Source organism: Rhinoraja longicauda, chromosome 25, assembly GCF_053455715.1.
Source record: "Rhinoraja longicauda isolate Sanriku21f chromosome 25, sRhiLon1.1, whole genome shotgun sequence".
NCBI classification, from domain to species: domain Eukaryota; kingdom Metazoa; phylum Chordata; class Chondrichthyes; order Rajiformes; family Arhynchobatidae; genus Rhinoraja; species Rhinoraja longicauda.
In genome coordinates this window covers 33,218,938-33,239,630 of record NC_135977.1, presented here as the reverse complement: position 1 = coordinate 33,239,630, position 20,693 = coordinate 33,218,938, and the positions used below count along the sequence as shown (strand labels likewise).

General features: G+C 47.0%; 1 protein-coding gene across 1 annotated transcript in view; it reads right to left on the bottom strand.

Annotated features, from left to right (window-relative positions):
• Nucleotides 1–20,693, bottom strand: part of LOC144605800 (coiled-coil domain-containing protein 60-like) — a 120,163-nt gene that overhangs the window by 15,076 nt on the left and 84,394 nt on the right. The window contains 1 exon segment of the mRNA XM_078421357.1: nt 5,163–5,250. Coding sequence (XP_078277483.1) covers nt 5,163–5,250 — 88 coding nt within the window.

The following is a 20,693-nucleotide window of genomic DNA, read 5'->3' as shown; positions in this document are numbered from 1 at the left end:
AGAGAGAGAGAGAGAGAGAGAGAGAGAGAGAGGCACAGTGGTATGAATATTGATCAAGTAACCCCGGCATTCCCTCTCTCTGTCCCTCCCCCACCCAAGTCGCACCAGCTTCTCATTTTCACTGAGTTACTCCAGTTTTTTGTGGCCATCCATGTATCTGCCTAACTGTTTCTGAAATGTTGGGATAGTCCCTGCCTCAACTCCCTCCCCTGGCAGCTCGTTCCATACGGTCACGGTTTAAGAATAAGGGGTAGGCATTTAGGACGGAGATGAGGAAAAACTTTTTCACCCAGAGAGTTGTGAATCTGTGGAATTCTCTGCTACAGAAGGCAGGCAAGGCCAATTCACTGGATGTTTTCAAGAGAGAGTTAGATAGAGGTCTTAGGGCTAACGGAATCAAGGGATATGGGTAGAAAGCAGGACGGGCTACTGATTTTGGATGATCAGCCATATTGAATGGTGGTGCTGGCTCGAAGGGCCGAATGGCCTACTCCTGCACCTATTTCTATGTTTCTATTATACATTTGACAGAGACACAGCTAACAAACATACGATGCTAATTATAAAACCAGATATTAAAGATGAGTTTGATGACTGAATATAACATTTTCTATTTCCTGAAATATTTATCAAAAATAATATCTTTGTAAAATGATTTGCAATTTGTAGTGCAATAGCAATCCTAAACTCAAGCTTAGAGAATCAAAATACTGAGTCAAGGGTTACTGATTTTGGCTTTGTACAAATAGTCTTTCAGAAGCAGTAATAAGGAATATCAAGTACAAATAAAAGAAATGTTAAGTGCTTTATTTAATTAAGTCATTATTTTTCTGATGTTACAATGACAACTCTAGCATTCAGGGGTATGTCATTCAGGGCAGTGTGGAAATTCTGGTGAGCATCAAGATACCCTATAGATTACAGAGGTTCCAATTTAGTTTGTTTTCTGAGCGTTGATAAGTGACCTGCTTGTACAACAGAGGCAACTATCCACTCACTGTCAGATGCCAAAACTGTGGCATTAGGGGCTATAAATCAAGGCATTGAGTTGATCTTATAGAGGTGTATAAAATCATGAGAGGAATAGATCGGGTAGATGGCCAGAGTCTCTTGCCCAGAGTTGGGGAATCAAGGACCAGAGGATATAGGTTTAAGGTGAAGAGGAGAGGTAACTTTTTCACACGAAGGGTGGTGGGTGTATGGAACAAGCTGCCAGAGGAGGTAGTTGAGACTGGGACTATCCCAACGTTTAAGAAACAGTTAGACGGGTACATGGGTAGGACAGGTTTGGAGGGATATGGACCAAACTCGGGCAGGAGGGACTAGCGTAGCTGGGACATGTTGGCTGGTGGGCTGAAGAGCCTATTTCCACGCTGTGTGACTCTGTGGCTCTGTGGAAATTCAGGTAGGCATCAAAATAGTCAAGTCAAGTCAAGTCAATTTTATTTGTATAGCACATTTAAAAACAACCCACGTTGCCCACAGTGCTGTACATCAGTGCGGGTACTAAAAAAGAACATACAATGGCACACAAACATAACAGCACATACATAAACAGTTCACAGCACCCCCTCAGAGGGCCTCAAACGCTAGGGAGTAGAAATAGGTTTTGAGCCTGGACTTAAAGGAGTCGATGGAGGGGGCAGTTCTGATGGGGAGAGGGATGCTGTTCCACAGTCTAGGTGCTGCAACTGCAAAAGCGCGGTCACCCCTGAGCTTAAGCCTAGACCGCGGGATAGTCAGTAGCCCCAAGTCGGCCGACCTGAGGGACCTGGAGATAGAGTGGGGGGGGGGGGGGGGGGCAATCCCGTTTAGGGCTTTGTATGTGAATAGGAGGAGCTTGAAGTTGATTCTGTACTGTACTGGGAGCCAGTGGAGAGAGGCCAGAATCGGGGTGATGTGGTCCCTTTTACGGTACCCCTCAGGAGTCTCGCTGCGGCGTTTTGGACCAATTGCAGGCAGGACAGGGATGATTGGCTGATCCCAGTGTATAGGGAGTTGCAGTAGTCTAGGCGGGAGGAAATGAATGCGTACCCTGTAGATAACAGAGGTTTCCAAGTTAATTTGTTATCTGAGCTTTGATAAGTGACCTGCTTTTTCCAATTGTGTTTGGCCTCACTCTGACAATGGAGGAGGCCCAGGACAGAAAGGTCAGTGTGGGAATGGGAGGGGGAATTAAAGTGTTTGGCAACTGGTATAGACCCAACATGGTTAATCTGTCCTCATATATCAGTTCTTTCATGTTGCACTTGTTATAGGGCCACAGGGAAAAACAGCATGGAAACAGGCCCTTCGGCCCAACCCAACAATGCCATCCAAGATGCCAATCCACACTTGTCCCATTTGCCCGTGATTGTCCCATATCACTCTAAACCTTTTCTATCCATGTACCCGTCCATGTACCGTGTACCTGGTACCATGTACCTGTCCATGTACCATGTACCTGGTACCATGTACCTGGTACCATGTACCTGTCCATGTACCATGTACCTGGTACCATGTACCTGTCCTAATGGCCCCATAGCAGAAACGTCAACATGGCGGGGTTGGAAACTGGAAGTGTCCTGAGCTAATCCTGCTACCACCACCATCTACTGTACAAGTGATGGCTCCCACTGATTGTCGCCGGAAGCTTGCGCCCTTTTCAGGACAGACGATGACAGCGATGTCAAAATTTGAAACATTGATGATGGACACGAAAAGAGAAGACCTGCCCTGATTTCTGCGGTCAGTTCCATATACCCACCACAAAAAGTTGTCCCTCACATTCTTTTTAAATCTTTCACCTTTCCCCTTAAACAAGTGCCTTCTAATTCTTCATTACCTAAGTCTGGGGAAGACTATGTACATCCACCCTATCTAGGACCTCTCATGACTTCAGACACATCTAGAAGATCACCCTCATTTAATCGGAGATGAGGCAGCATTTCTTCACTCAGGTGTGATTCTTTATAGAAGCAATAATTGAATATACAAACACACTTCAGGCCCACCGAGTCTGTGCCGACCAGTGATCCCCACACATTAACGCTATCATATACACACTAGGGACAATTTACAATTATACCAAGTCAATTAACCTACAAACCTGCGTGTCTTTGGAGTGTGGGAGGAAACTGGAGATCCCAGAGAAAGATCACGCAGGTCACGGGGAGAACGTACAAACTCCATACAGACAAGCACCCATAGTCAGGATCGAACCCGGGTCTCTGGCGCTGTGAGGCAGCAACTCTACCGCTGCCCCACCGTGCCACCACCTCCCTACATCTCCACTCCTTTGGACATTCCTCACACCTCATGTGTTTCCTTCCTCAGCCCAGGTACCAGCATGCTTCCAGCAAACATTTCAGCACAGCACAATTTATCATCGACAATTTATAATCGGGTAATAGTGCTTTTTAAGACAAGTGCTTAAGTATAAACACATCAACATTACGTCTTGTTTCAAAGGCTGGGAGGAACCTTTCAAATATATATAGGACGGAGGAAATTGGAGCAGTCACTAGAAGTGTCTTGTGAGCAGTCAGGGTTACTGTTGAAGAAGTACTGAAGGTGCTGCCGTGTTTGAAGGTAGACAAATCTCCAGGGCCTGATCTGATATATCCGAGGACATTGTGGGAAACTAGAGAGGAAATTGCGGGAGCCCCGGTTGAAATTTACCGGTCGTGCTTAAATACAGGAGAGGTGCCGGAAGACTGGATGGGGGCAAATGTTGTGCCTCTTTTCAAGAAGGGCTGCAGGGAAAATGCTGGGAACTATAGGCCGGTGAGCTTAACATCTGTAGTTGTTAAGTTACTGGAGATTATTCTGAGGGATAGGATATACAGGCATTTGGATGGGCAAGGGCTGATTAGGGATAGTCAGCATGGTTTTGTACGTGGGAGGTCGTGTCTCACAAATCTGATTCTTTTGAAGACGTGACCAAATAGGTCGATGAGGGCAGAGCTGTAGATGTTGTGTACATGGATTTCAGTAAGGCATTCGACAAGGTTCCGCATGGTAGGCTGCTCTGGGAGATTAGATCGCATGGGATCCAAGGAGAGATAGCTGAATGGATAGCAAATTGGCTCCATAAAAGGAAGCAGAGGGTGACGGTGGAAGGTTGCTTCTCGGACTGGAGGCCTGTGACTAGTGGTGTGCCCCAGGGTTCAATGCTGGGCCCGTTACTGATTGTCAACTACATCAATGATTTGGATGAGAACACACGGGGCAAGATTAGCAAGTTTGCCGATGATACAAAAGTTAATGGTTTTGCAGATAGTGTAGATGGTTGTGAAAGATTGCAACAAGATCTGGATCGATTGGCCAGGTGGGCTGAGGAATGGTTGATGGAATTTAATACAGAGAAATGTGAGGTGTTGCATTTTGGGAAGTCTAACAAGGGCAGGACCTACACAGTGAATGGTAGGCCTCTGGGTAGTGTTGTAGAGCAGAGGGATCTAGGAGCACAGGTGCGTGGTTCTTTTAAGGTCGAGTCGCAGGTAGATAAGGTGGTCAAAAAGGCTTTTGGCACTTTGGCCTTCATCAGTCAGAGTATTGAGTATAGAAGTTGGGAGGTCATGTTGCAGTTGTATAAGACGTTGGTGAGACCACATTTAGAATATTGTATTCAGTTCTGGGCACCATGTTATAGGAAAGATATTGTCAAGCTTGAAAGGGTTCAGAAGAGATTTATGAAAATGTTGCCAGGACTAGAGGGTGTGAGCTATAGGGAGTTGAGTAGGCTGGGTCTCTATTCCATGGAGTGCAGGAGGATGAGAGGAGATCTTATAGAGGTGTACAAAATCATGAGAGGAATAGATTGAGTAGATGCACAGTCTTTTGCCCAGAGTAGGGGAATTGAGGACCAGAGGACCTAGGTTCAAGGTGAAGGGGAAAAGATTTAATAGGAATCCGAGAGGTAACTTTTTCACACAAAGGGTGGTGGGTGTATGGAACACGCTGCCAGAGGAGGTAGTCGAGGCTGGGACTATCCCATCGTTTAAGAAACAGTTAGCCAGGTACATGGATAGGACAGGTTTGGAGGGATATGGATCAAGCGCAGGCAAGTGGGACTAGTATAGCTGGGACATGTTGGCCAGTGTAGGTGAGTTGGGCCGAAGGTCCTGTTTCCACACTGTATCACTCTAAGACTATGATTCTAAAAATCAAAGGAATTGTACCTTTCCTCATTGTTTCTTGGATGTGTCTCTTCGCCATGAAGCTCTTTGTTAATGCTCTCATGCACAGAGTCAATGAGTTTCTGAAGATCTATCAGAGAAACACAATGGTGACATTTGGAGTATATTTTTAGATTTTGCTCCCCCTTCCCATCCATTTCACTGCAGAGACAGTGGCCTGTACTGGATGTACAGACTTCTACCAAGCGGTCTCCATGGTCTTCTTCATGCTTATTTGTGGTAGTGGGTAAGTAGAAGGTAGACACAAAATGCTGGAGTAACTCAGCGGGTCAGGCAGCATCTCTGGAGAGAAGGAATGGGTGACGTTTCGGGTTGAGACCCTTCTTCAGACTGAAGAAGTGGGTAAATAATTTGGTGAATGATGTCTCAATCTAATGAACGGCCCAAACACCAAACACTGCTGAGAGATAGGAATGAAGAAGAGCTCATCAAAGACAGAGAAGTTGACAGCAACCCCATTTTGAAGAATTCCTCAAGCACGATGCTATCTTTGATGCTGGGGTACATGTGTCTCTATTCTCCAACATATCATCTGATACCCTGGTCAACAAGGATATTGCCAGCTGAGGAATTACACCGCTTTGCAGCAGATGGAAGCACTGCTGAAGATCTGGAACTTGACACATGAGAATAGGATACAAATCTAACCGGAGTTACCACCGAAGGGTCTCCCTGCTGTCTGGCATGGGCACACTCTTTGCCAGAGTGCTTTCTGTTGCTTCCAGGTTCAATTATGTTCATCAAGCTGAACATTAAACGTACAACAACTTGCAGACAAATGCAGAGAGTAGCAACATCAACTACAAAAGGCATCTTTCATCTCACTGAAACCAACTCTGCCAACCAGAGAGAACAGTGAAGATCCGTCTTAAAAGTGGTTTCATTTCCTTTACCTTGGAAGGGGAGGGCAAATTAGGAACCCTAGGGATGACGTAATTAACCTCAGAACTCAGAATCCATGAATAATGCTCACATCCCAAAGACATGCAGGTTGGTGGGTTGATTGACTATAAGAGTGGGTTAACATAGCACTGGTGTGAATGGGTGATCAATGGTCGCCTTGGACCCATTGGGCCAAAGGGCCTGTTTCCATGCTGTATCTCCAAGTACACAGGGCACATACTGGGCCAAACCACCACTGACTGATTCACAGAAGGATATGAGATAATGGATCTTACTCCAAACATTAGCAAAATAATGGCACTCTACCAACCTGCTCCCATTTCACACCACCTTCCCTTGACAATGATGAGTCCCTAATGAGACTTGGAGAACACGGTCCATTTCCCATACCTCAGATGCCTGCTCTAAGTGGGGGAAGACTAGAGTATTGAATTCACCACCAATTCCAATGTTACAGCAAGACCTTTGGCCGCATGAAGTTCACAGTGTTTGAAGAATACGATCTCTAACTGGCCAATAGCTCGGTCCACTGGGCAGCATGACTTCAGACATACGGACTACTTACAAGATGCAACTTAAAATAATGGAGATATCACCAACATAACCTCAGCAATATCCTTCAGAACCAGTGACAGAATAAACAAAATAATATCAATGTCTTCTCCCAGACCAACAACCCCCATAGCAAAGCTGTAGTCACACTTAGACCATGGGTAGACAACAATGTCTGCTCTCCTGGCACCTTACGATGCTGACAGCCACTCTCTCCGGGATCAGTCAAGCTAAGAGATTACCAAGACGAAGTGGGAATGCTTCACAAATCTTCTCCAAACCTCACTGAAGAATCTAACATGGTCATTTGCTTTTGAGAGACACTGGTCACTTAACTCTAAATGGATGAGAAGCATTGAGGGAGACACTGAGAACTAAACTTTCCTCTGCAGTAGATTGGAAGCTCTATGAAAATCCACCTCCTCCAGGAAAATAGAAGACCAGAAGCTGAGGCCCCCACGTCATCCAAGTCAGAATACCAAGTATAAAACATCCTCAACTTGGGGGACGCATTAAGGAGAAGATGGTTTGAGAAACAAGGTTCTGACATGATTGAGGAAGGGTCTCGACTCGAAACGTCGCCCATTCCTTCTGTCCAGAGATGCTGCCTTTCCCGTTGAGTTACTACAACCTTTTGTATCTGACTTATTCAAACCATCTCTCTAAAAACACAGCAACCCTTAGGTGAGTCTCTATTTAGTTATGTAGTAATCGTCAGATCCCAAGCATTCAACATGTTCAGTATTTATAATTTAAAATGTTAGCAATCTGCAGTGAATGTGGCTGCCAGGAATTGAGGGATAAAACTAGGGTTGCCAACTGTCCCGTATTAGCCAGGACATCCCATATATTGGGCTAAACTGGTTTGTCCTGTGCGGGACCACCCTTGTCCTGTATTAGGCCCGGACGGCGATGTAGGCCCGGACACTATATGCATGGACACTGTAGGCCCGGACACTGAAGGCCCAGGCACTGTAGCCCGGGGCCCGCTGTAGTCCCGGACAGTGTAGGCCCGGAGGCCTGGGCGCTGCCTAACGGAGGTGGCATAGCAACCCACCTTCCGGCCTGGCCGGCCGCCATTGGTGGAGCGGGAACACATGGTGGCTGGCTGGGTGAGGACACGTGTGACATCACCCTTTGTCCCTTATTTGGGAGTGAGATTGTTGGCACCCTTAAATAAAAACCACATAAAAGTTTGGGGTGAGTGATGGCTGACAGGAAGTTACATTTTATCTTCGAAGGATCAAATATACAGCACCGATTTTGAAAATACGAACATTTCCCAAAGTTCTTTGAAAAGGCTAACATTATTATGTGATTTAACACACACTAGCACACACACACATCAATTAATTTCAGCAGCGACTCTGGAGAAATTGTGTAAACAGCCATTTGACACAGTTCTCCAGGCTCCCCCTCAAAGTTATAATGGGAGCGTTGGAGCACTCTGTGGAATTGTTACAGGGGCCCATGATTCCACTCTCACCATGACGACAGCTCTCTATTTCAGCTGGTGTGCGGGCTCTGTTTCATATGTTATATTGTGGTTGCTGAGCTGGGAGATTGAAGATTGCTGAGCACAGAAGGTGCACAGTTCAATGACGTCACCTCATCTCATAAAGGTTTGCTTGTGAAATGGAGGACTTAAAATGTAGTCTTCGGGGACACATCAGGGGGTATATTTCCCCGAGTGCATAGACTTTGGATTGATCCCAGCACTCCACTGCTTTTAGTTCCAGCTAACCTTGCTCCAATGTATTAAACACTTTAGGGTTAAGTGTTCTCCATTTACAATGATTACTGTTAGGACTAAATAGCTATTGAGGTCCCAGGCGATTGCAAATGCAGCAATCTGCTCATTGACAGCTGCCTAAGAGAGAGAAAAGGGAATGGGGGGGGAGTGGTGCAAAGAATGCTGAAGAGAATGGGCAGGGAGAAAAACTGTGAAGGAACTGAATGGGGAAAAATGGGAGTGGGAGAGTGGGAAAAGGGTCGGGACAAGAAGAGTGAGGAATGAGGATGAATCAGGAAGGGGAGGATGGTGATAGACGGAGTGAGTGGTTGGGGAAGAGAGAGTTTATTTAGTTTAGAGGTACAGCACAGAAACATGCCCCACCGAGTCCACACCCGCCAGCGACCCCCACATATCAACACTATCCTACACACACTAGGGACAATTGACATTCAGACCAGGCCAATTAACCTACATACCTGTACGTCTTAGGAGTGTGGGAGGAAACCGAAGATCTTGGAGAAAACCCATGCAGGTCACGGGGAGAACGTACAAACTCCGGTGGACTCGGTGGGCCGAAGGGCCTGCTTCCATGCTATATCTCTAAACTCAACTAAACTAGAGAAAGTTTCCTTAGGAAATATGTAGAGGGAGAGGGCAAGATTCTTACTTTTTGGAAATTGGGAAAGGCAAGTGACTGAAGTGTCAGTGGCAAGTCTTCTGGGACCAGATACCACAGTTCTATTAGCTTCAAAATAGTTATGGACAGGACAGGGCGGGCCCTCAAGTTAAAGTTCTGAAATGGGGCAAGGCCAATTTTTATGTTATTAGATGGGAACTTGCTGAAGTTGATTGGAGTAGGTTGTTTGTGGGCAAATGAAGGTCTGGAAAGTGGGATGCTTTAAAAGTGTGATGGGAAGAGTTCAGGCCATGCATGTTCCTGTTAGAGTGAAGGGCAAGGCATGGTGGAAACTTAGATGACAAGAGAAATTAAGTCTCTGGTCAGGACAAAGAAGGAGGCATGGGGTAGGTATAGGCAGCTGGGATCAAGTGTATCCCTAGAGGAGTTTAAGAGTTTAATTCCTGAGGAGTGTGCCAAAGAGGAAATCAGGAGGGCCAAAGGGAGCATGAGATAGCTCTGGCAGAAAAAATCATGAAGAATCCAAAGAGATTTAATGTACATTGAGGAAAAGTGGGTAATGAGAAAGAATAGGGCCCCTCGGACAGCTATGTCTATGTGTGGAGCCGTAGGGGATGGGCTTGGTCCTCAATGAGTATTTCTCCTCCATTTTTACCATGGATAAAGACAGAAAGATGAGGGAATATGGGATAGTTAAGGGAGATGTCTTCAGGGTAGATAGACACAAAAAGCAGGAGTAACTCAGCGGGTCAGACAGCATCACTGGAGGAAAGGAATAAGTGGTGTTTCAGGTCAAGACACTTCTTCAGTCTGGGTCTCAAGGGAGAGGGCCATTCCCTACATCATCTGCGGTTCTTTCCTGCACAGTTTGTCTTCAGGACAGTCCAAATGATGATTGAGGAGGTGCTGAATGTCCTTCGGCAAATGAAAGTGGAATAAAGTGGAATATTTGGGGCTGACCAAATACATCTGAGGAAACTGTGAGAAGCTGGCGAAGAATTGTCAGGAGCCCTAACTTGGAGCACAGGAGCCTGAGGAATGATCTTACAAAAGTGCATAAAATAATGTGGGGAATGAATGCAGTGAATGCACAGAGCCTTTTACCCAGGATAGGGGAATCAAGAAACAGACGATGTAGATTTAAGGTGAGGGGAAACATGTAACATGATCCTGAGGGGCAACATTTTCATATAGAGGGGGGTAGGTATGTGGAATGAGCTGCCGTAGGAGGTAGTTGAGGCAGATATGATGTATAACAGCATTTAAAAGACACTTGGACAGGTTCATGGATAGGAAAGGTTTCAAGGGATATGGGCTACACACGGGCAGATAGGACTAGCTTAGATAGGGCATCTTGGTCGGCAGGGGCTAGTTGTGCTGCTGTTCTGTTTCCATGCTGTATGACTCTACAGCCAAACAGTCATGGTGAATGGTGGGACAGGCCCATGGGGCTGAGAAGTCTACTCCTGCTTCTGTCTTCCTAAGATAGACACAAAATGCTGGAGTAACTCAGCGGGACAGGCAGCATCTCTGGAGAGAAGGAATGGGTGACGTTTTGGGTCAAGATCTTTCTTCAGGCTGGTTAGGAATAAGGGAAATGAGAGACATAGACAATGATATGGAGAAATAAAGAACAATGAATGAAAGATATGCAAACAAGTAACGATAATAAAGGAAACAGGCCATTGTTAGCTGTTTGTTGGATGAGAATGAGAAGCTGGTGCGACTTGGGTGGGGGAGGGATGGAGAGAGAGGGAATGCTGGGGCTACCTGAAGTGAGAGAAATCAATATTCATACCACAGGGCTGTAAGCTGCCCAAGCGAAATATGAGATGCTGTTCCTCCAATTTGCGTTTAGCCTCACTCTGACAATGGAGGAGACCGAGGACAGAAAGGTCTTTGTGGGAATGGGAAGGAGATCAGGCAGGTCCAGACGTACTGAGCGAAGGTGTTCTATTTACCTATGCTGTTATTTTGAATTGATAGAGACACAACTTCAGTTTTTGGTGGGAATTGTACTTCCCATTGTTGCAGAGTTGGAAGATTGCAATCAAACAAGGATAAAACTTCTTAGGTTTCTTGTAACAAAACAATTGCTCAAGGCACAGGTTTAGCAATGGTAATGCTTGTATTGTACCAGTGATACTTCTCAATATAGCGTTGTGCTAATTACTTATTAATTAGGGACGCAGAATTCTAAAACGGTTTCGGTTCCCCAAACAAACTTGTAATGTTAGAAAACAGTCAATGGGTTCATCATTTTACTTCTGTAATTAAATGCTTGGGAGTTCCTCACAGTGCTTGCAACACACTTGCAGGTATTGTATTGGTTCCTTACCAACCCATGGAGTAGGCCTTGTTACACTAGGTGAACCTCAGTGAAATGAGGTACCAGCCAGGGTTTAGTTTAGTTTAGTTTAGTTTAGTTTAGTTTAGAGGTACAGTGCGGAAACAGACCTTTCGGCCCACTGGGTCCGCACCGACCAGCGATCCCCACACATTAACACTATCCTGCACATACTAGGGACAATTTACACTTACACCAAGCCAATTAACCTAAAAACCTGTACATCTTTGAAGATCTTGGAGAAAACCCACGCGGCCATGGGGAGCACGTACAAACTCCGCGCAGACAGCACCCGTAGTCGGGGTGAAGGCCGGGTCTCTGGCGCTGTAAGTGCTGTAAGGCAGCAACTCTACCGCTGTGCCGCTGTGGCCGCCCAGAAGGCTTCACGCCACAAGAAGCATATCAGACTGGTAGTTGCACTGCAGTCCCACTTTCACTTTCCTGAACCTTCCTTACCGAAGCCTCTGCTTCGGGGAATTTCCTATCAACGGGTCTCACTCCTGGATACAATACAGAAGGAATGGGTTACGTTACGGGTCGAGACACTTCTCCAGTCTGAAGAAGGGTGTCGACCCAAAACGTCACCCATTCCTTCTATCCAGAGATGCTGCCTGACCCGCTGAGTTACTCCAGCATTTTGTGCCTATCTTCGGTGTAAACCAGCATCTGCAGTTCCTTCCTGCACATTAAGAAACAAGGACATGTCCATAATCAGGATCAATCGGCTTTGTGAGAAATGTGGATTCTCCCGGCTCATCACCGGCCAACTTGTGCACAGTCCAGATATAGGAGAGCACTTGGGACACCAGTGGAGTGGACTTACTAGCTGCCGTGGCTCTGCAGGCATCTCATGCTGGGTGGGAACTCAGATCATGGCTGCATTTATGATTTGTAAATTGTTCAGTTTACAAAGAGTTCTCGGGAACTGAAGCCAGCCGTGAACAGGGTATGACCTGCAACCACAATGTAACCTTGGTGTTTTTTTAGTTTAGAGATACAGCGCGGAAACAGGCCCTTCGGCCCACCGGGTCCACGCCAACCAGCGATCCCCGCACATTAACACTATCCTACACACACTAGGGACAATTTTTACATTTACCAAATCAATTAACCTACAAACCTGTACGTCTTTGGAGTGTGGGAGGAAACCGAAGATCTCGGAGAAAACCCACGCAGGTCACGGGGAGAACATACAAACTCCGTACAGACAGCACCCGTAGTCGGGATCGAACCCGGGTCTCCGGCGCTGCAAGTGCTGTAAGGCAGCAACTCTACGCTGCCACCGTGCCGCCCTAGCGCCCTGATGTTATCATTGCATCAGAATGGAGTCACCCTGTGTGGCCTTGCTCTGAGCAAGCAGGACAAGGATCGTCCTATCGATCTGCCTGTGGAATAGTTCACATGAAGTCTATCATTGTGAGAGTACTCTGAGATCATCATATCCTATCATTCAGTAAATCAATAATCAATTGCCTTGCCCAACGATGCTTGTTCATAGGGCAGCCCGGTGGCGCAGCTGTAGAGCTGCTGCCTTACAGCACCAGAGACCCGGGTTCGATCCCGACTACGGGCGCTGTCTGTACGGAGTTTGTACTTTCCCCCCGTGACCTGCGTGGGTTTTCTCTGAGACCTTTGGTTTCCCCACACTCCAAAGATGTACAGGTTTGTATGTTAATTGGCTTGATGTAAATGTAAACATTGTCCCCAGTGTGTGTCGGGTAGTGTTAATGTGCGGGGATCAATGATCGGTGCGGACTCAGTGGGCTGTATCTCTAAACTAAAATTAAAAAACGGAACTTTGAAATGTACAGTGCGGGAACAAGGCCTCTGTCCCACAGAATATCTGTGCTGAGCATGGTGTCAAGTTAAACTCATCTCATCTGCCTACACTTGATCCATTTCTCTCTATGCCCCTATCACCTTAAGGGTGGTCACGGTGGCGCAGCGGTAGAGTTGCTGCCTTACAGCAAATGCAGCGCCAGAGACCCGGGTTTGATCCCGACTACGGATGCTGTCTGTACGGAGTTTGCACGTTCTCTTGCGTGGGTTTCCTCCGAGATCTTCAGTTTCCTCCCACATTCCAAAAGACGTGCAGGTTTGTAGGTTAATTGGCTTGGTAAATGTAAAAAACATTGTCCCCATTGGGTATAGGATAGTGTTAATTTGCGGGGATCGCTGGTCGGCGCGGATCCGCTGGGCCGAAAGGGCCTGTTTCCGTGCTGTATCTCTAAACTAAACTTAAAGAAATCCCCTCAAGTCTTTGACAATTCCACCTGGGAATATAGAATCTCTACACTTCGACTTCCATACTTCACTAATAGTTTATTTACCAACAGGTCATTGCATTAAAGCTCAGAAAACCAATAATTGATGTCGGTCACTGCAACAATTCAACAAGTAACATCCAAACAGGCACTGCCTAAACATGCAGGAGGCACCGACTGTTACACGGATACACTCAGCCCCGAGTGCAGACATTATCTGGCTCCAACATCTAACAGTAAAGATAAAGATGCAGCAGAGAGCCAGAGAAAAGATCAAAAGATCGAATAAAGGACACACATGCATGTGTGCAGACACACACACACACACAGACACACACACGCACACACACAGATACATGCACTCAAACACATACGCACACACACACATAGTACACACACACGCACACACACACAGATACATGCACTCAAACACATACGCACACACACACATAGTACACACACACACACACACGCACGCACACACACAGATACATGCACTCAAACACACACACACACATAGATACACACACACACACACACACACAGACACACACACGCACGCACACACACAGATACATGCACTCAAACACATACGCACACACACACATAGTACACACACACACACACACACACGCACACACACACGCACGCACACACACAGATACATGCACTCAAACAGACACACACACACACATAGATACACACACACACACAGACACACACACGCACACACACACAGATACATGCACTCAAACAGACACACACACACAGATACACACATAGATACACACACACACAAACACACACACAGCTACACGCACACACACACACAGTCACAAATATCCATACTCAGAGACTTATGATGACTCTCTTGCACAAACACATACACATTTGCACAAATGCAATCTGACTGCTCATCTTATTTCCAGGTCCAGATAAACACAAAATGATGGAGTAACTCAGCGGGACAGGCAGCATCTCTGGAGAGAAGGAATGGGTGACGTTTCAGGTCGAGACCCTTCTTCAGACTGATGTCAGGGGAGAGGGAGATACAGAGTAAGGAAATGTGAGGTGTGAAAATAGGACAAAGGGAATGAAGTTCAAGGAAAATGTAGAATAGAGAGAGAGAGAAGGGGAGGGAGAGAAGGGTGGATGGAGAGAGAGAGAAGGGGAGAGAGAGAGAAGGGGAGGGAGAGAGAGAAGAGGGATGGAGAGAGAAGGGGAGGGAGGGAGAGAGGGAGGGGATGGGAAGAGAAGGGGAAGGAGAGGGGATGGGGAGAGAGAGAAGGGGAGAGAGGGAGGGGATGGGGAGGGAGGGAAGGAGGGATGAAGAGAGAATGGGAGGGGTAATTAAAGTGTTTGGCAACCGGGAGATCAGGTAGGTTTAGGCAGACTGAGCGGAGGTGTTCAGCGAAACGATCGCCAAGCCTGCGCTTGGTCTCGCCGACATATAGGAGTCCACGCCTGGAACAGCGGATACATTGGATGAGGTTGGAGGAGGTGCAAATGAACCTCTGCCTCACCTGTAAAGACTGTTGGGGTCCTTGGATGGAGTCGAGGGGGGAGGTAAAGGGACAGGTGTTGCATCTCCTGCGGTTGCAGGGGAAAGTACCTGGGGAGGGGGTGGTTTGGGTAGGAAGGGATGAGTTGACCAGGGAGTTGCAGAGGGAACGGTCTCTGCGGAACGCAGAAAGGGGTGAAGATGGGTGGATGTGGCCAGTGGTGGGATCCCGTTGGAGGTGACGAAAATGTTGGAGGATTATATTCTGTATGCAACAGTTGATGGGTAAGGACTAGCGGGACTCTGTCTCTGTTACAACTAGGGGGATGGGGAGCAAGGGCAGAGCGACGGGATACCGAGGAGGCAAAGAGGCAGGCACAGCTGGGGCCCATGCGGGTGCCCATAACTACGCCTTGGGTTTGGAGGAAGTGGGAGGAGTTGAAGGAGAAGTTGTTGAGGGTAAGGACCAGCTCTGCTAGGCGGAGGGAGGAGAGTGTTGGTAGACGGAAATTGGCTGGTTCTGCGGTCGAGGAACAAACGAAGGGCTTTAAGACCTTCCTGGTGGGGGATGGAGGTGTAGAGTGACTGGACATCCTTAGTAAAGATGAGGGAGTGAGGACCTGGAAAAGGGAAGTCATTGAAGAGATGGGCGTGTGAGGTGTCTTGGACTTAGGTCGGGAGGGATTGGTCCAGGGGGATGGGGTGGAGTCGAGGTAGGTGGAAATTAATTCAGTGGGACAGGAGCAAGTAATGGGTAGTTTCCAGGCCCTGAACTAAGTAGAGGTTAGGTATTTGGTGAACAAACACCAAAGGAATAAAGAGCAGTACAGCTTATTATGGTCCTATTAAGATTAAGACAAGCTAGATGCAGGAAAAATGTTCCCAATGTTGGGTGAGTCCAGAACCATGGGTCACAGTTTAAGAATAAAGGGGAGGCCATTTAAAACTGAGGTGAGAAGAAACTTTTTCACCCAGAGAGTTGTGAATTTGTGGAATTCTCTGCCGCAGAGGGCAGTGGAGGCCAATTCACTGAATGAATTTAAGAGAGAGTTAGATAGAGCTCTAGGGGTTAGTGGAATCAAGGGATTATGGGGAGTAGGCAGGCACGGGTTACTGATTGTGGATGATCAGCCATGACGTACAGGTATGTAGGTTAATTGGCTGGGTAAATGTAAAAATTGTCCCTAGTGGGTGTAGGATAGTGTTAATGTACGGGGATCGCTGGGCGGCACGGACTTGGAGGGCCGAAAAGGCCTGTTTCCGGCTGTATATATATGATATGATATGATATCACAATGAATGGTGGTGTTGGCTCGAAGGGCCAAATGGCCTCCTCCTGCACCTGTTTTCTATGTTTCTATGTTAATGCATGAGAAACACCAATGGGTAAGAAACAAAAGTTGATATATCTGGGCAGTGCAGACTTTAAAACAGGGATGGTTTACAAAATATTTTGTACAGAGGTAGATGAGATGTCTGGTATGCAGCACCCTTCTCTGGCCACTGGTGGTATTACACATGCTACACCGCTGAGGAACAATCGCTGACTGGGGAAGAGCAGCGGAGCAGCAAGCAGGGGAACAGTCTTCTGAATTCTCATGTCAATCGTGTACCACCCCCTTTCTCTTGTACACACAGGGTGAAGAATTCATCTACCCCTCCCTCTCTTGGTCTGCTTGCTCAGTTTAGCTTTGAAATGCACTTAACCAAGTCACGTCAGTGAAGGATGAACATGTAAAACTCCACTGGCAGCCACATCAGTGGAGAGATTAAATATACCGTTTGCTCAAAAACTGCTTATTAGCGTCTTAGTAATCACCCTTCGTTTAGGTTGTGCAACAGCTCAATCAAATACACTGCCTCTTTACCCATGCTCCAAAGTAATGACCTAGAATTTACTTGTTGCCTCAGTGATGTGTTAAGCAGCTGGCACTAGGCAGAGTAATAATTGCTGGCACTAGGCAGTAATAATCACTGGCACTAGGCAGAGTAATAATCACTGGCACTATACAGAATAATAATCGCTGGCACTAGATAGAGTAATAATCAATGGCACTAGGCAGTAATAATCGCTGGCACGAGGCAGTAATAATCACTGGCATTAGGCAGAGTAATAATCGCTGGCATTAGGCAATAATAATCGCTGGCACGAGGCAGAGTAATAATCACTGGCACTAGGCAGTAATAATTGCTGTGATTAGGCAGAGTAATAATCGCTGGCACTAGGCAGAATAATAATCGCTGGCACTAGGCAGAGTAATAATCGCTGGCACTAGGCAGAGTAATAATCGCTGGCACAAGGCAGTAAAAATCACTGGAACTAAGCAGTAATAATCGCTGGCACTAGGCAGAGTAATAATTGCTGGCACTAGGCAGTAATAATCACTGGCACTAGACAGAGTAATAATCGCTGGCACTAGGCAGTAATAATCAATGGCACGAGGCAGAGTAATAATCGCAGGCACCAGGCAGAGTAATAATCGCTGGCACTAGGCAGAGTAATAATTGCTGGATTGTGAGTCTGTTGCTTGGAAATGCAGTAGCAACTGATACTCAAAACTTAATTGGATCTGCACAAACACAGCCTTTTCTTTGTGTGTTGAGCAGATCACACAACAGAAATGGGTGAAGTCTCGGACTTCTGGGGGAAAGAGGCAGGGGGTAGATCAGAAGAGGCAACTGGGGTAAGGGTCAGCTGCTGACAATCAGTAACTGGGAGGAATGGAGGTGGTGGTAGCTTGTGAGCAGCTGCCAGGACTGGGATAGGAGGAACTGGGGCCTGTAGGGTTGTGGTGAATGAGTGTTGGGCTACAAGGCTGGTGTTGGGATCGGCAAAGATCACATTGGATCAGTCAGTAAAGAACTTAAAGGGGACATACCTGAGTTGATCCGCTTCCAGTTTGTCATTTACTGATTCCTACTAACCTTTGGCTGTTGGTTCCTGTCAAAGAACCAACTCCTATCATTTCGAAGGTATTTATTCACAAAATGCTGGAGTAACTCAGCAGGTCAGGCAGCATCTCGGGAGAGAAGGAATGGGTGACGTTTCGAGTCGAGACCCTTCTTCAGACTGATGTCAGCAGGGTGGGACAAAGGATATAGGTGGAGACAGGAAGATAGAGGGAGATCTGGGAAGGGGAGGGGAAGAGAGGGACAGAGGAACTATCTAAAGTTGGAGAAGTCGATGTTCATACCACTGGGCTGCAAACTGCCCAAGCGAAATATGAGGTGCTGTTCCTCCAATTTCCGGTGGGCCTCACTATGGCAGTGGAGGAGGCCCATGACAGAAAGGTCAGACTGGGAATGGGAGGGGGAGTTAAAGTACTCGGCCACCGGGAGATCAGGTTGGTTAACGCAGACCGAGCGCAGGTGTTGAGCGAAGAAATCGCCGAGCCTGCGTTTGGTTTCGCCGTTATCACAGCGGGGGACAGCGAAAGAGCATGTTGCTAAACTCTCGTCAAAGAGAGGAGATCACAGAGGGGGAGCAGCAATCATTACTATCATTAGTAATTAGCTAGAGCCATTAAAAGTCAATTCTAAAATGGACAGTATTCTATAGAAACATAGAAACATAGAAAATAGGTGCAGGAGTAGGCCATTCGGCCCTTCGAGCCTGCACCGCCATTCAATATGATCATGGCTGATCATTCAGCTCAGTAACCTGTACCTGCCTTCCCTCCATACCCCCTGATCCCTTTAGCAAAAAGGGCCACATCTAACTCCCTCTTAAATATAGCCAATGAACTGGCCTCAACTACTTTCTGTGGCAGAGAATTCCACAGACTCACCACTCTCTGTGTGAAGAAATGTTTTCTCATCTCGGTCCTAAAAGACTTCCCCCTTATCCTTAAGCTGTGACCCCTGGTTCTGGACTCCCCCAACATCGGGAACAATCTTCCCGCATCTAGCCTCTCCAACCCCTTAAGAATTTTATATGTTTCTATAAGATCCCCCCTCAGTCTTCTAAATTCCAGCGAGTACAAGCCCAGTCTATCTAGTCTTTCCTCATATGTAAGTCCCGCCATCCCAGGGATCAATCTGGTGAGCCTTCTCTGTACTCCCTCTAAGGCAAGAACGTCTTTCCTCAGGTTAGGAGACCAAAACTGCACACAGTACTCCAGGTGCGGTCTCACCAAGGCCCTGTACAACTGCAGCAGAACCTCCCTGCTCCTAAACTCAAATCCTCTTGCTATGAATGCCAACATACCATTCGCTTTACCAGCACTAAACCAAATACATTTCTTATTAAGAATAATGACCTTGTGGCATAAACATGTTGAGGAATTTGGGAGAGCCCAGGGAGAGATCAATCACAGACCATTCAATTAATTCATCAAACTCCAATCTCGATGTGAAAATGTATAAGTGCGTGGCTGTCACATTTTCAATAAGCCATTAAGTTGACCATTTAATGGATCGTCCCAGAGTTCCCAGCTAGAACCGATTCAGGAAGGTCTCTATGTGAAAGGAGTTGCCCGGGGACAGCAAGAAGGAAAACCCTGGCCGGAGCAACTGGACCTGCACTGGATGCCACGGGTACATCGTAGAAACATAGAAAATAGGTGCAGGAGAATGTACCAACTCCATACAGACAGCACCCACAGTCAGGATCGAACCGGGGTCTCTGGCGCTATCGTTGTGCCACTGTGCTGTGCCACATCTCCAAATTTTCATCTTCAAATACCTTGATTCCATTCTATCCCTCCTTGTCAAGTCCCTTCTGCCCTACATCCGAGACACATCACACGCCCTTCAATTCCCATATAACTTTCAATTTCTAGGCCCACGTTACCTAATCTTTACTGTGGACGTCCAGTCCCTTTACACCTTCATAACACACCAAGAATAGAGACCCAATCAATTTCGCTCTCCCAGTGCCCTGCTCTGCCTGGCTGGACTTGTCCTCACCTCAACAACTTCTCTTTTGACTCCTTTCACTTCCTCCAAGTTAAAGTGTAACCGTGGACACGTGCATGGGCCCCAGCTAAGCCTGCCTATTTGCCAGTTACACCGACCAGTCCTTGCTCTGGACATACACTGGCACCTTCCCCCAACGTTTTCTCCATTACATCAATGACTGCATCGTGGCTGCCTCCTGCTCCCATGCAGAACCTGGTGATTTCAGTAACTTGGCGGCACGGTGGCGCAGCGGTAGAGTTGCTGCCTTACAGCGAATGCAGCGCTGGAGACTCAGGTTCGATCCTGACTATGGGCGCCGTCTGTACGGAGTTTGTACATTCTCCCCGTGACCTGCATGGGTTTTCTCCGAGATCTTCGGTTTCCTCCCACACTCCAAAGACGTACAGGTATGTAGGTTAATTGACTGGGTAAATGTAAAAATTGTCCCTAGTGCGTGTAGGATAGTGTTAATGTGCGGGGATCGCTGGGCGGCGCGGACTCGGTGGGCCGAAGGGCCTGTTTCCGCGCTGTATCTCTAAATAAATCTAAGTCTTAACTTCACCACTAACTTCCACCTTGCCCTCAAATTCACTTTGACTATCTCTGACACCTCTCTCCGAATCCATCACAGGGAACAGACTATCGATGGATGTCTGCTTCAAAGCTACAATCACC